The sequence below is a fragment of the Malus sylvestris genome, chromosome 16 (assembly GCF_916048215.2).
Source record: "Malus sylvestris chromosome 16, drMalSylv7.2, whole genome shotgun sequence".
NCBI classification, from domain to species: domain Eukaryota; kingdom Viridiplantae; phylum Streptophyta; class Magnoliopsida; order Rosales; family Rosaceae; genus Malus; species Malus sylvestris.
In genome coordinates this window covers 37,426,248-37,443,483 of record NC_062275.1, presented here as the reverse complement: position 1 = coordinate 37,443,483, position 17,236 = coordinate 37,426,248, and the positions used below count along the sequence as shown (strand labels likewise).

General features: G+C 37.2%; 1 protein-coding gene across 1 annotated transcript; it reads left to right on the top strand.

The window, feature by feature from the left end:
- The first annotated feature begins 12,156 nt into the window (after positions 1-12,156).
- On the top strand, positions 12,157-13,776 carry LOC126609348 (uncharacterized). The gene is made up of 3 exons (XM_050277280.1): positions 12,157-12,340; positions 13,208-13,419; positions 13,506-13,776. The coding sequence occupies exons 1-3, from the start codon at positions 12,157-12,159 to the stop codon at positions 13,614-13,616; spliced, it is 507 nt and encodes a 168-aa protein (XP_050133237.1). The 3' UTR covers positions 13,617-13,776.
- Positions 13,777-17,236: the final 3,460 nt, after the last annotated feature.

Here is a 17,236-nt window from a genome sequence, read left to right as displayed (position 1 = left end):
TCTCAATTATCAGAACCTTGACAAAACAAGCCCACTAACCATCTCCACACAACCAACTCCTTACCCTAACTCTCTTTCTTCCCTCTCTATATATATATGTGCTCTGCATGCAGCGCATGCATCACTTTCTAATAACCGACCAATATCAAAAACAAAGAACTAAAGTCCTATAAATAGTTGGAGGAAGGCGGCAAAAGTACATAAGATAACATCGAAGGTTAATATGATAATGTATAAAGGAGATGAGTAAGCTAATTAGCAAGTTGACACCTAAAGCACCTGTTGTCTGTCGACCTCGTAGGAATACTATCTACTGGGGTGACACCAAGAAGCTATAACATATATGTATTGGCTGCAAAGCTCTACCTCAAGCTAATTGCATGCAACAATTAACGCCACATGCACTTGATCACACACCTCATGTAATAAGCCATCTTTATCATCAAACTAAAGTAGCTACCTCATGCTAACAAATCATCCACCTCATGCTAAGGTTAATTAAGTATAAGCTAGCTTAAAAAAATGGGGCAAGAATAATAGTATAAGTATAATCTTTTTCTTAAAATATGGGTTCTCACTATTTATTGAACGCGTTTTCTAAGGTGCAGACCGGATGTGGTCCATTAGATCAAATCCGAACGTGTTACATCCCACATCACCTAGTGGAGTGGATCCTGTAAGCTTTATATGTATATTCCCATCTCTACTTAGCATGAGGCCTTTTGGGAGCTCACTGGCTTTGGGTTCCGTCGGAACTCCGAAGTTAAGCGAGTTCACGAGAGGGCAATCCCAGGATGGGTGACCCACTGAGAAGTTCTCGTGTGAGTTCCCATAAACAAAATCGTGAGGGCGTGGTCGGGGCCCAAAGCGGACAATATCATGCTACGGTGGAGTCGAGTCCGAGATGTGGTGGGGGCCTGGGCCGGGATGTGACAATTTGGTATCAGAGCCAATCCCTGGCCGATGAACACGTCGGGCCCCTAAAGGGGGTGGATTGTTACATCCCACATAGCCCAGAGGAGTGGATCCTGTAAGCCTTATATGTATATTCTCATCTCTACCTAGCACGAGGCCTTTTGGGAGCTCACTGGCTTCAGGTTCCGTCAGAACTGCGAAGTTAAGTGAGTTCGCTCGAGGGCAATCCCAGGATAGGTAACCCACTAGGAAGTTCTCATGTGAATTCCCAGAAACAAAACCGTGAGGGCGTGGTCGGGGCCCAAAGCGGACAATATCGTGCTACGATGGAGTCGAGCCAGGGATGTAGTGGGGGCTCGGGACAGGATGTGACAGAACGGCTGAAAACGAATCCATCAAAATGAGCTTACGGTGAAACTGGGTCATAATTGATCCGTCACTAAATGAAAATGGTACCCGACAACAATTTAATTTAATTTTTTTTTTTGGATTTAAACTATCTCCCGCCCCAACAACAATAGTAACCTTCTTAAATTTGTGTTCTCCTCCCAAAACTCTTCATCTCCCACGAGCCGTTCAAAAACTTGCTTCTCGTTCCAAACCCAGTTGTAGTTATGCTATGCTTGTCTTCTTCGGCCTCACTGCACTTCCAGACAGTAGTGGAAAAAATCAAGGGAGTTTGGTTCAAGGGTGTCTAGGCGGTTCCATAGAAAGGACATGTGTTTTCACTTCATTGGAGTTGGGTTTATCGTCCTTGCACGAAAACAAATGTCATATTTGATTCCCCACAATCAATTTCGAACTTGGTGAGTTTTGAAACTACAACCCTAGAATTTAATTTTATTATTTCTATTAATTATGATTAAGTAAGTCAAAGAGTTTATTATGCGTGTCCGTTTGATGTAATTATTTGAAATTGGTGGATAAATGTGAAAGTTTTGGAAAACTTGGGTGCTTTGTGAAGTTATGAAGCGATGTTGGCGGGTTGTGATTGCTTGACGGGGGCAAGGTAGGTGGTAATGGGGGTGGGTTTAAGTGGGTTGGTGGTGGGGCGGGGTACAGTGGTGGTGAGGTGGGGGACTGAAGGAATTATTTTGTAAAACATGTTCATTTGAGCAACATCATATAGCATGCAATTAACAATTAAAGGCGGAATCATGCTTACATGCACTAAAAAACAAAACATTTACCCATGAAATTCAAAGCCTAGTAGATTGGTGAACCAATAATCAACTAAAAAACAAAGTGAGTTGAAAAATACCTTTGTAGATTCCTCTTTGCATAAGCAAAGGCTAATCACCCAAAGAGATAAGGGCCTTCATTCCTTGCTTCTTAGATCCATGGATTTGGATGGAAGAATAGGTTCTCCAAGTTCCCAAAATTGAGAACCTCTAATTCTCGACACCAAGGTTCGATTGTAGAAGAAATGAGTGACCTTGGAGTAGTAGGATTGCTAGATGTACCCTCCAAGGTGTTGGCCTCTTTAGAGAGAAAATGGAGAGACAATTCTCACCTATTTTCCCCAAAAATAAACCCATTTTTCACTTAATGAATATTTGGCTATAAAATCATTTATATAGTCACTTCTTTAAGTGACCTAAACAACCAAAACCCTAATTCATTTCATCATGGCTGGCCATTTAGGGGATTTTTGGGCTTTTGGGCTTTAATGAATCTTTATTCATTAAATTGTCATACAACTTAAGTTAATGGGCTTGACGTTCGAAGCCCATTGGGCCTTAAGGTCCAAAACTATCCTGAAGTCTTTAACGAACTTATTCGTTTGATTAATTAACATATTAATTAATCCTTGCCATAAATAAATGATTAAACCATTTAATCATTCTTACTCATTTCCGTTTAATCTCCAATCTCCACCTTTTACGGTGTGCGATCCATTAGGTTCCTTTTAGCGAGGTAGTGGGCGATTAAAACCATTTTACATCGATTGTGAATTGAAACTATTTTCAATTCTCCCTTTAGTGATTATACACGTTTAGGGCTTCCACAAACCATGAGTGACACCTAGCAGCATATCATGGTTACCCAAGCTAATCAGAAGAGGTTAGAGAACCTATTCAGTTCGAGATTACAAATGCAATACGGTCCTTCTCTAATCTAATACTCTTGACCACATTGTTTGGTTTGATAGTTTATTTTCTCATGTCTACTATCCAATGTGTGTCTTGTGCTTATATGATTACCTTGAATGTGATTCGGAACGCATTCCCTAATCTCATTCATACTCTGGCCAGAGATTCAAATCATATCAGAGAGTATTCTCCCTCAAACGGTTTGAAGGTTAGAGATCCCTTGTTGCGCATTCACTTGTCTCCATAGCTAAGCGGCTTGACCCCAACGATGCCGTGGACACCCTCCTGATGGAGTGACTTTGACATAATCAAAGATCAAGGTCTTAACCACAAGACAACTATGATGCCTCAGGTCAAAGGACTAATTTGCATTATCCCAACCATGAGTTCTCATGTGACATGGAATATGAGAACTCTTCGTTGATCGCGTTCAGTGAACTCATTCTCTATTGAGCACCTACCGCACTTGTCTTGATGTCACACACACCAATGATTCGAGACTAATCACTCTCCCTGAGAGAAGACATAGTACGTACCGATCTTGACGGACTGTCAATGCCCAATTGGCAATCCTATGATCAGGAACGTTTAGGATGTGTCTACGAAAGAATGGTCTCATGAATCTAACTTCATTAGATTACATTCTCCCAATCACATATTCCTTGGACTTTATCGTTTAAGCATATAACATTTATATGAGACGGCTCAAACAATAATCTTTGCCCTTTATATGTAAAACTAGATTAGTTTAACATGTGAAATGTCCGTAAAGTATCATCACATGATTGGCTTTAGGGCATATTTCCAACAATCTCCCACTTGCACTAGAGCCAATCAGCTTGATCATCAATGATGATATCTCTTCTGTAGTCATTTCATAAATGGCTGAATAGTAGGCCTAGACAGTGGATATCTATATGTGTTATCCACAGAAGCAACCTTGAGAATAACGACGTCACCATTATACATGATTCTCAATCATGTGGTTCAGTCTCTCATTTATGTTCGGATCTTGATGAGACCTTGATTCCCAGGCTTGAGCTATCGCCCCATTAGTGTCATACACTTTCTGGTTGGAACCGAATAGAGAGTTCATAAATGAACTTTCCCATCCAAACAACATTGTTGTAAACTTCTATATGGCAATATATCTTGCATTCATAATGAAACACACTAAAGTCATTACTTTAATGTTTCCATCCAAATATCTCTTTAGTCACAATAAAGAGATATCTGTTTATCTCTTCATTCATAATGAAGAAACATCCAATGATGGATTAGATTCATAATCTAATACATTTACGCTTCCATTACGTCACTTTGATTCTTCCTCGATCTTTGAGGAATTTATCCTTTAGTATTTCTTAAATACTTAAGGACTCACTTGACAGTTGCCATGGTTCTGATCCTGGGCTTACACTGATATCGTCTTGTACCATTCTAGGTACAACTCATATCAATGTTTTTCATACAATATGAAATACATAAATCACCTTTCTGCGTATGCATAAAGGATTCTATTTACGCATTATTTTTTTGGGAGTCAAAGGGGCACGTTCCCTTTGAGAAGGTCAACTTGCTAGTCTTACTAGAGTCATCCTTCTTATTGAAGTTTATCATCATATGAGAAACTTCCTAGCATCCATTGTCTATTATTAGGGATTGATATAATCCAATTATATCATGAAATATATCATTATAGATTTCCATCCCATGTTTATAGACTATATCTCCCATATACATTCTATCTTCATATAATGTATTAAAGTCATAACTTTAACGAAGAAGTATTCTTTTCATTTCCAAAATTAATATATCATATATATTTAAATTTTAGGAACATGATTAACTCCCACTAATCTTTTGTAAACCTAGTAAACAAAAGATTCATTTACATCTTTATGAGAAATCAAACGATTTGATCCTTTTTCTCATAAAATGCAAATAGCTCCCACTAACTTGCTAAGATCCATGATGGATGGATCTCTACAACTTACATGTCTTGTGATTTATAGTTTTAGACATATATTATCAAGACTATCTTAATAATGGTTTCGGAAACCCATATTATGTCAAAACATTGAATCACCATTTAGTTGTAGCTAGCAATCTTCGAATTAATTGAAACTAAGACTATCTCAAAGATGGTTTCTTCAAAGTCAACCATTTTCTTTGATTGTAGTCACCTTAAGCTACCAATTAGCTATTAAGGTTTCATTATTTCGAGTCAAATGGTACTTTACCATTTCCTTGAGTATATATCGTATATGCACTCAGTGTAGTCATAAGGATTTTCATTCTTACTTCTTTCGAATTAAGAGGTGCAACTCTATGACATAGTCATAAAGTTCAAAACCATTCAACTGAGACGGTTTATAAATCCTTATCGACTACCTTGGAGCTTGTGGTATAGGAACTAGGTTGTTATATTTGTTGATTACTTTCTTGTCTCTCAAAGAACCCATTCTTCGAGTTCTATCTCTCGTTCATTTGCTCTTAGGCAAATCACATTGTAGAATTACAATGAACTACCCAACAAAACAACATTTGTTAGTTGGTTTATAGAAGCGATATCCAAAAGTTATTTTAAGGATATCCCACAAGATTGTTATCAAACAAATATTGCTTGTTAGCACACAACCCCAAATCTTTAACATGCTTAAGATTTGTCTTTCTTTCCAACTACATCTTATGGAGTCATGAAAATATTGGAAGATCTTCTCATTGACAATCATATTGTTTTAGAAGTATATATCCTATATATGGGTAATAGATAACATCTAACGAACTAAATCTTATTCAAGTTCGTTCTTCTCCTAATGGAGAAATACATTATCTTATGATGCTATTTTCCTTGATATCTTTCAAGGAAACTCATCTAAAGTGTTACCTTTCCTTGGATCAAATCTAAGGAGGTAAATACTATAGATGTCTTACTCATCAACTTACATTTCTTGAATTCTTTGAAACATTTTGCAAAGTATTCGGACTTGTGTTTATTCAAAATAAACTATAGTCCAACCGAGAGTGATCTTCGGTGAATGTTATCCAACATGAGTAGTATTATGTTTGTGGACAAGTGCCACTAACATCTAAGTGAATTACCCTCAACAACTTTGTGATTCTTTCTTCTTTCCAAAAGAATAAAGATTCGAACATTTCGCCTCTATACAATTTTAACAAGAAGGTATTGGATCCGGATCTAACGATCCAAAGCGTCCATCTATGACCAACTCGTAATTTATGTTTTAGAGGTATCACAACTTTAGTTGGGATTAGTCACTACCTTGCAACCTTTTGGGTTTTAAGCATCATTTTTTTTTTTTAAACAGTTAACACTACCATATTATCTCTACTATAGAGATAATTAATTAGATTACCATAATCCAATCTCTGATTAATAAAGAACATTGTTTTGTCAAACAAAACATTTATCCATTTCACATAGTGACGGAATTTAGTTCCTTAAAATTGGAATATAAAGACAATCTTTGTTTTTCCAATTTCTTTGGTAGTTCATATGAGGAAGTAAGTACTATCTGCTTTCGCAGAGATCTACATTTGATTCACGCTTCGAATGTGAAGTACTTTCTTTTCTCTCATTAATCTTCTACTTCTTATTAGTCACACTTTTACAACGATTGTAAAACATAGTTACTAATACAGAATCAAGCATTCAAGTAGAAGAACCAACTGTTTTGAACTATTCAAGAACATTTTACAACACCTTCGAAAGGTGTGTCCTTGACACTTGCAAGACATTTCTTGCAAATACCCCTTCCAATGTCCATCCTTTCATAAAGAAAGTTTGTTCCCTTGGAGTTATTTATCTTCTTTATTTGACTTTCACCTTTGACTACATTAGTCATGGTCCCTAAACTCCCACTATCTCTCTTGAAACCTTTTTCAATTGTGTTATACACATCAAACATTTTGGAGAGCATGTGGTTATTGTTCACTACATAGTTTACAATAAACTTAGTGAACCATTAGGATAGGGACACAAAGGTGAAGTCCTTGCCTAGTTTCCGTCTCATTAAGTGGTTTATCACTTCAACATTCAATGATTCAAAATCATCATAAGTCCATGTTAATGGACTATTTTTGTCAACCAACCATTATGTTCTAAACATAATTACAAACTTTAAAGAGTTGTACAAGCCAACTCTTATTTCTTCACACAACAAATTGTAAGTGAAGAATCATGGCACATAAAGTGTCCATGCCCTTGTGCTTACTTCTCAAGTTCTTTGTTCAATTAACAAAGAAATAAGCACTAAGTGTTTGTATTGACTAAGGGTTGTTCAAAGCAACTCTTATTTCTTCATACAACAATTTGTAATTGAAGAATTATGACATTAAAAGTGTTGTCCTCTCTATGATAGACCTTTTCTAACATATTCTTCTAATGATACATTATCAATAGGAAGATTGTGAGGATGAGACTACTTAGGTACATTTACAAGCCATTAAAGACAATCTATGGTTTTGTAGTACCAAGTCCGTAAACTAAACGTTCGGTTTTGTCAAGTGTTGGATAGCGTTTGCAAATATATTGGTAAACAAATACATAACGAATATAAATTGATTGATTTTAAGCCATTTGATTCGGGTCTTTAAATCAAAATAGCACCACCCACTATTTTTGGCAAATTCCATATCCCTCATAGGAATTCGAGAGTTTTGGATGAAACTCCTAGTAGGTTATGGGAGGCTCACTATTACCAAGCCCACCTCACGATGATACGATATATGGCTAGCAACAATAATAATGAGAGAGTACGCTTACTCATTTGCAACTCATGCAAGTACCCATCTTATTTGGCCTCTAGAGAATGTAACCTCACAATGATATGATATTGGTTCCATTGCACTTAGTTAAGTTCTTCCCACCATGCTTAGTGCGTGAAGGGGTTCAAGAATAGCCTCACGATGATACGATATATAGCTATCCTCGTTGCCTACACTCACCTCATCATATGTATATGGATTCCTCCTGAGTATAAGCATGCACTGTGTACTCCCCCATGATAGGGTGAAGCCGGTGTACAAGTCATAAACGATTGGATCCCACCACGGTGGAAGGCCACGAAGAGATATTCTAAACATCTCTCGCTTATCAACTTAATATTGGTTTGGTTGAGGGTTTTTAGGTCTCATCACATATAAACATTCATTTTAATCTCTATTAAAACAATTTTGGTCCTCTTACAACTATTGGTCCATCTCTTTGTTTTAGTTGTACATAATACTCCCACTATGCTTTTAAAACGATTTTTAAAGCAAGAGTATATGATACTACTAACATAAACTTTGCATTCATTTGATGGACTACATAGTTGCCTTAGGGCCTAAGGATGATTATGAACCTTTGTTTAGATTCAACACGAGCCTTGTGTTGAACCTCGGTCTAGGAATGAAGATTGATTTTAGTTACGCGTTTAATCACATTAAGGCGTGTTGTCTTAGGGGCGTTGGACCCAACTACTTCATTTTCATGCATATCATATAAAGCAAGAAAGAAGTACTTCAAAGTAAAGGTGAGCTTATGCTCATTACAACATTTGCATTTAACAAATTACTTTAAAGTAAAGAAGAGCTTAAGCCCTTTTACAACATTTGATCAAATCAAATTACAACCAAAATCTAATCTACACATTCCCATGGTTCAAACAAATTTGAAACGCCTTTCACATAGCTCAATTATATTAGGCTTAGGTTCATAATCACCCTTTAATTAATTAACACTTTAACTAATTAATGAATGCAACATTTTCATTTGGTTTTTGTATCCATAAAATTGATTTAAATGGAGCTAAACAAAATGAAAATCCAATTCTCATTTAAAGAGACAAAACAATTTTGTTCTCATCCTATTTGGGCCATCATGCAATAACCACAACTTTTGGGCCATATTGCAATAACAAAAACTTTTGGGGTCACCTTGTACAATACACAAAAGTCACAACTTCATGTAAATACAACTAGAACCCAAACTTTTAATAATGCAAAAACTTCATTAAAGGAACAAAACAATTTGTCCTTTAGCGTTTTTGGACCTTAACGTAAAAACGTAAACTTTTGGGCCAAAGTGCAAATACACAAAAGTATCAAAACTTTATGTAATTGCATAAAAGCCCCAAAAGTACTCCCTTTGAGGGAGTGGCTGGTTTTGGGGAGGGATAAGGTTGGTGTGTGTGTTGATTAGTGAGTTTTGTCAAAAACATGCAAGTGTATGTAAGATAAGTTTTGAAATAATTCAATCACAATTATTTCAATCATCATTTATACAAATATCTAACACTTTAAATACATAATAAATCATTTAAAAACATATCACATATACTTTATGAAATAATTCAAAACTTTGAATCAATACACCAAACCTTTTTGTTCTTGGCAAGAACATCAAGAACAATGAAGAACATCCATGAAAAACCCAAATTTTTCCATGAACTTTTTCCACCCAAAAACATTCCAAAACCATTCTTACTTAAGGGAAATAACATCTAACCAAACTAGGGTACTTAGGGGTTCCAAAGAACACATTAAAACACTTTTAACAAGTCAAACAAGAACCCAAAAATCCACCCTTTGGATTTGGCCGAATTTTCCCAAAAGCATGGCACCAAATTTTAGCTCCAATATTCATGCTCATATGAACAACATCTACAACATTTGAGATAGCAAATTTTCCAACAAAATTTACTTTCAAAGAAGCAAGAATAAAGCTTGTAACAATTACAACTTTTAAATCACAAACTTATGAACTACAAAACACAAAAGGATTCACCAACTACTAGACCTAGGCTCTGATACCACTTGAAGGAATTATTTTGTAAAACATGTTCATTTGAGCAACATCATATAGCATGCAATTAACAATTAAAGGCGGAATCATGCTTACATGCACTAAAAAACAAAACATTTACCCATGAAATTCAAAGCCTAGTAGATTGGTGAACCAATAATCAACTAAAAAACAAAGTGAGTTGAAAAATACCTTTGTAGATTCCTCTTTGCATAAGCAAAGGCTAATCACCCAAAGAGATAAGGGCCTTCATTCCTTGCTTCTTAGATCCATGGATTTGGATGGAAGAATAGGTTCTCCAAGTTCCCAAAATTGAGAACCTCTAATTCTCGACACCAAGGTTCGATTGTAGAAGAAATGAGTGACCTTGGAGTAGTAGGATTGCTAGATGTACCCTCCAAGGTGTTGGCCTCTTTAGAGAGAAAATGGAGAGACAATTCTCACCTATTTTCCCCAAAAATAAACCCATTTTTCACTTAATGAATATTTGGCTATAAAATCATTTATATAGTCACTTCTTTAAGTGACCTAAACAACCAAAACCCTAATTCATTTCATCATGGCTGGCCATTTAGGGGATTTTTGGGCTTTTGGGCTTTAATGAATCTTTATTCATTAAATTGTCATACAACTTAAGTTAATGGGCTTGACGTTCGAAGCCCATTGGGCCTTAAGGTCCAAAACTATCCTGAAGTCTTTAACGAACTTATTCGTTTGATTAATTAACATATTAATTAATCCTTGCCATAAATAAATGATTAAACCATTTAATCATTCTTACTCATTTCCGTTTAATCTCCAATCTCCACCTTTTACGGTGTGCGATCCATTAGGTTCCTTTTAGCGAGGTAGTGGGCGATTAAAACCATTTTACATCGATTGTGAATTGAAACTATTTTCAATTCTCCCTTTAGTGATTATACACGTTTAGGGCTTCCACAAACCATGAGTGACACCTAGCAGCATATCATGGTTACCCAAGCTAATCAGAAGAGGTTAGAGAACCTATTCAGTTCGAGATTACAAATGCAATACGGTCCTTCTCTAATCTAATACTCTTGACCACATTGTTTGGTTTGATAGTTTATTTTCTCATGTCTACTATCCAATGTGTGTCTTGTGCTTATATGATTACCTTGAATGTGATTCGGAACGCATTCCCTAATCTCATTCATACTCTGGCCAGAGATTCAAATCATATCAGAGAGTATTCTCCCTCAAACGGTTTGAAGGTTACAGATCCCTTGTTGCGCATTCACTTGTCTCCATAGCTAAGCGGCTTGACCCCAACGATGCCGTGGACACCCTCCTGATGGAGTGACTTTGACATAATCAAAGATCAAGGTCTTAACCACAAGACAACTATGATGCCTCAGGTCAAAGGACTAATTTGCATTATCCCAACCATGAGTTCTCATGTGACATGGAATATGAGAACTCTTCGTTGATCGCGTTCAGTGAACTCATTCTCTATTGAGCACCTACCGCACTTGTCTTGATGTCACACACACCAATGATTCGAGACTAATCACTCTCCCTGAGAGAAGACATAGTACGTACCGATCTTGACGGACTGTCAATGCCCAATTGGCAATCCTATGATCAGGAACGTTTAGGATGTGTCTACGAAAGAATGGTCTCATGAATCTAACTTCATTAGATTACATTCTCCCAATCACATATTCCTTGGACTTTATCGTTTAAGCATATAACATTTATATGAGACGGCTCAAACAATAATCTTTGCCCTTTATATGTAAAACTAGATTAGTTTAACATGTGAAATGTCCGTAAAGTATCATCACATGATTGGCTTTAGGGCATATTTCCAACAGGGACAGGGTGGTGGGGTGGGTACGGTAACACTAGTAGAAAAAACAGCTTGCGCGACTATATTTTGCACGACGAAAGCGACGAAAAATAAACTTCGTCACGCAAAATAGAGCGACGAATAACTTCGTTGTGCAAGAACACTTTGCGCAACAAATAACCTCAAAAAATTGCGCGACGAAGAGTTTCGTCGCTCAATAACACTTCTCGCGACTAATAATCTCTGGCACCGCGTAAAGTGGGCAAGAAAACACGGGGTGACACGAAACACTTGGGCGACAAAATGGAGAATTTGCGCAACCAATAATTCGTCACGCAAGTTCCTGTCAGTTTTGACCATTTACTGCAGGTGAAACCGAGGAATTAATACCGCATTTAATACAGGTGTTTGCGGGACAAAGGATTCGTCGGGCAAAGGTCCTAACCTACCTATAAATATTCGTTTATGCTGTCCTGATTCTTCACAATTTTATTATCCTTATTCTTCAAAATTATTTTCGTGCTAGGATGGCGGATAAGAACAAGGGTGAGATTGTATGTGATGCCAACCCGCATGATTTAAAGGATTATTTTGAGTTTGCGCATGCGATCACTGTAGCCATAGGGAATAATTGTCCCACTCCTGAGTGGTGTTCTTGGGAAGATGTACCTGGGAATGTGAAGAAGGTTGTGATGGATGAAGTATTAGTGAGTATATTATTCTTGATGGATTAATAATTAAGCTTGTGAAAATTTTAATTATATGTTGAAATTAATTATTTGCATATATGTGTAACAGTGTAAGTATACTCTTGATGATGATACAAACGAACAGTTGATGAAGTTGATGGATAATGCGTTGGAGGGAGGTTACAATCAATGGCGTTATGAAGTCTTGCGAAATGGACCAAGATCATCCAAATAGCAGTTTTAAATTTATGTTTTGTATGACAATATTTAAATGTAAGGTTTTTTTTTATGTTACGTATTCAGACTTAATTATGTTTCAATTATGTATTTGGACTTAATTAGGTTTCAATTCATGTTGGTTTTTTTTTATTGAAACCTAGTGTAAGCACCCTATCCTCGGTTTATATGTGTTTACAATCTTCAATGAATATTGTACTTATGCTGAAAATAATTGCATGGATTAAGTAATTAATTATATATAGACTAAATATTTAAGGCATTAATTATTTATAGAATAATATTTCAGGTATTAATTATTTATAGAATAAATATTTAAAGTATTAATTATTTTTAGAATAAATATTTAAAGTATTAAATATCATACCTTAAATATTTATTCTAAAAATAATTAATATTTTATTCGTTGCACAATATTTTGAGCGGCAATAGCTTCGTCGCGTAAGGAATCTTTGCACGATGAACACATGTATTTGTCGCGCAAAGCACGGCCAACATGCATTCAAACCTTCCAATTAATTGCGCATTGATGACGCATTTTGCGCGACGAACGAATATTTTCGTCGCTTAAAGGTGTCCTAGTGCTATATAATAGTTTCAAAGCCCTAGTTTTCAAAATTTTTTTTGTTTAAAAAATTATGGCCGATTCTAGAGAAGGTTCTGGCAAAAAAAAAACTTGTAGTGCAAATAGAGAGGTATCGACGGAAGCAAGTGCCGTACTTTGAAGGCAAAAATTTGGATGAGGCGTACGCCAAATTTAAGTATGACGTTGGGAATTTGGTGCAGAGGGATTGTTCTGCCAAGTTTGAGTCTTGGAAAAAAGTCCCTGAGGAGTTGAAGAAGTCCATGCTGAGAAAGTTATCGGTAGGTTTGGTAAATAATGAACAATTATTTTGTTAAAACGTAATATTTTTTAAATTACTAATTTGTTGTTACTGGCATTAATGTAGGTTCATTGGGATGTTGATGAAACCGATGAGAAGCAATGGATTTATGTGGATGGGCTTTTCAAGCAGAGTTTTCGACAGTGGAAGTTTGATGTGTTGCGGGCGGAGGATTAAAGTTGATGAAGGTTGTTTTTTTTTTTCAATAGGATTTTGTGGACTTTATATTTAATTTAATGAATAAATATATGTTATGTGGATGAGTATTAATATTTGCATTAATTATAATTTCTATTTGGGATAGTAAATTAGTTTTGTTAATTAATTTAATGTTTAATTATGACACACCCTGACCCAGAAAGGTCGAAGCATGCTGGCCATCACCGTAAGGTGACGTAACCATAAGGGTAAGTGATGCAACAAGTGAACAAAATTAAAACTAATTAGAACTAATTATACTAAACAGTGAAAGAGTGCGCAATTGTGGGACGAACCCACTACAATTATCCAGAGCGTAACAAACAGTGAGACTACAGAAGAGTAGTCAAGATAATTAAAGTACACTTATTACACAACAATGATAAGTTCGTACGTCTAAACAGAAGATAATGTCAGAACTGCCAAGATTCCTCGAGTGCCACAAAGAGTACATCTATCTAGGTCCTGGAGGGGCGAAAAACAAAATTGAGTGGGTCAGCAAAACAATGCTTAATGAAACCTTTATTTTCGAAATATACTAACCCCTCGCCGTAAAACAAGTATAACTTCCTTAAAACATACTAAGTAAGTATGTAAATGATGAATCAAAAACATTATAACCAGAAATATGCCAATTCATAGTATATCAAATGCCACAATCATAAAATCATGTGATAATCAAGTATAGCTAAGCGCTCATCCATCTAAGTTGACACACAAGTTCGAACAGATAAGACATGAACCAGACTGAGTGTAATCAATATGCTCTAGTACTACGATCACGTGAAGACTGGTGCAGGAGCACATCACATACAAGTCGAATTGCCTAATGTTATCTACCCGACAGTCTGTCACCTAACTTGGATCCAAGGCGAGCAAATGGTGCATTGTGAACATACAAGTGAAGGACTGGCCCTGGCCCTAGGGCGAGTACTAACACCAGGGTGTAACAAGATGAACATGTACAAATATATATGAATGTCATGATAGTAATATCTCAACCATATAACAACATTTATCACATTTATATCGCAGTTAACAATTATTTGGCATTATAGCAAGTGGTGCATTTATGAAATTTTGGAAAACTATAAATACGTATATATATAAAAATAAACTGCCCACTCACAAGTACGTCGCTGGGTCGTAACCCCCGAGCCTACCTTGACCTCGAACGTCCTCGGGATACGTTTCCCCTATATGTGAAATAACTAAAATAAAATTAATTAAAGCACATATATGGAAACCTAAATAAAACCCCCATAGTTTGCTCAAACCTAGGGTTTAAATATACCATCGTGACCTACTCGACGTCATGAACATCCCCAAATTTTCAGAAAAACTTTTGGACGGCTCACGTGCCTTCAAGGGCACGGCCAAACGTGCCCGACGCGCAGGCCAGTGCCTGACATCCGTCAGGAATATTCCACGAAATATTCTGTTAAAAGTTAACAGACGTTAACGACGTTACCTGACGCCGTCAGGAATATTCCGTCAACTCTGACGGAATATTCCACCTCCTTCTCCAGTGAGCCTTGCCATCGCCGTCGTCGGTCGCCGCCTATAACTCGATTTTTTGTCGAAATTCTGGAAAATTTTCAAATTCACTATTCTCCTTCATTTCTCAACCATTTTCGACGCACTTGTTGACCCTAAACACTACCAAGCCTACGTGGCGCGCAAGCCGAGTAATCTATAAGCTAACTACGTCATTCGGTGAATGCAGGGCGTGCCAACTCGTCGGCCGACCTCGGCCGAGGAGTAAATTTGTTGATGTTGCGTTAGGTGCGCGACTGACTTCTGCGTCTTGCGATTGCGGTCGATGAAGGAACACGTCTCGGCCTCTTGGGTTCTCGAACCTGAAGACAAGGCTACTATCCTTACGAAGTTCATGAATCGTCGTCGTCGGATTCGGTCACAGTGATGGTATTCGTCAGAGTAAACTCACGTCGAATCGACAGCAAAGTGTAAGGGCACAAATACTCAAAGTAGATATAAGTCTTAATAGTGAACATGGTTCAGCCGTCTGAATGCCGAACTCTAAATCCCATTTGAGAGTATCCAATCATAAAATAACTTGGCGTGCAATGCGCCTCAGTAAGTTGTAACACCTCACTTCGCCGAGAAGGCTAATGAGATGACCTCAATCAATAAGGATTCGGAAACCCTTCTCGACCGATACTTGGATAGGTAACCAACCGTCCTTGCCGCAGTGCTGTTGATGCTAATGGAAGATGCTGCGAGACCGGCTGATTCTACGGCGACAGAGTTATTTATGCCGACTGAAGATATCACCGGTTGCTTTCACAGTGCTGTTGATGCCAACGGAAGATGTGTCAGCGAAAAGAGAAAATAAAAAATATCAAGTTGTTGAGAGAGTTTGCGCAGGGCAGTTGTGTGTTGAATTGGAGGCCGACTGAATGTTGTCTGTGGCTTTGTATTTATAATAATGAACTGCCTCATCCTCATGTTGTAGCCACGGCACACGATTCTTGGAATATTACTTCATGTAGAATAATCATCCCCTAATCTCGTTGATTATCTCGTGTGTTGCATTAGGATAATTATCCCTTCATCACTCATGAGCCAATTGGAAATCGTCATATGCATCTGTAGAATCCTGAATTACATGGAACCATAGATGTCATCACCTCCCTATGTTAGCCCGAGACAGAATCCTAATAGGACTCATATTCACTCGTCGCATGCAAAAACAAAGGCTGCCACCTAGTCATCCAATGCTAATGATAATCCATATGCACATAAACCAACTTGATTCAAAGCTCACGTGCCCATCACAAATCTACTTGCCTCCATCCCATTTATTTTGCATAAAAACCCGAGATAACTTATTAAAAGATAATTATTATGATTAAAAATAATAATATTATCTCTTAACAATAATATCTTAACTTTCTTATTCAACGGTTGAGAACCACGCTTACTCAACGGCATCGACCGCTTAGGCCGATGGTGTAAAATCGGGTCCAAATAGCACTATATATGGATTTGAAGCTAATGAAGAGTAGAATCGCATTATACCTATTTGGAGTCCAAAAAGTGGATGGAGATCGCCGGAAAAAGCCTTGAAATTTCCGGCCAAAAATGAACTCTTCGAAACTCAGTCGTTTCACATCGACCTTCTTCCAAAACAAGCCTAGGACCTTTAGAACGTCAAGTAGAATCTTTCCCAAGTTTCAAAATGTCCTAACTCGTTCGAAAACACATCGAACTCAATGTGCCCGAGTTTAGACCTCACGAGTTAACGAGTCAAAACTCGTCTAAACCAGGTTTCAAGAACATGGTTGTGACTGTGAAGATGAGAGGAGTATAATGGTGCGGTTTTTGGGTTTGATCTGCGAGCTTTGAAGCTCGTTTGAAGGTTTTGGAAAGAGAGAGCATACAGGAGAGAGAGAGAGAAGAGAGAGAAGGAGAGTTCCTTTTTCTCTTTTCTGATTGGGGGACAGAAATGAGGGAAAAATGTGATTGGTGAGAGAGTGAATAATGGAGAAGGGTACACGGGATGGGCTAGGTAAAATCTAGGGATATGGTTTTAGATTTTCTACTGAACAGAGTATCGAAAATCTATCCGGGATAGC

Coding starts and splice junctions, on each gene's coding strand:
- LOC126609348 (XM_050277280.1), top strand. CDS start 12,157: ATGGCGGATAAGAACAAGGGTGAGATTGTATGTGATGCCAACCCGCAT. Junction 12,341..13,207: donor GATGGATGAAGTATTAGTGA/GTATATTATTCT, acceptor GGCCGATTCTAG/AGAAGGTTCTGGCAAAAAAA. Junction 13,420..13,505: donor CCATGCTGAGAAAGTTATCG/GTAGGTTTGGTA, acceptor GCATTAATGTAG/GTTCATTGGGATGTTGATGA.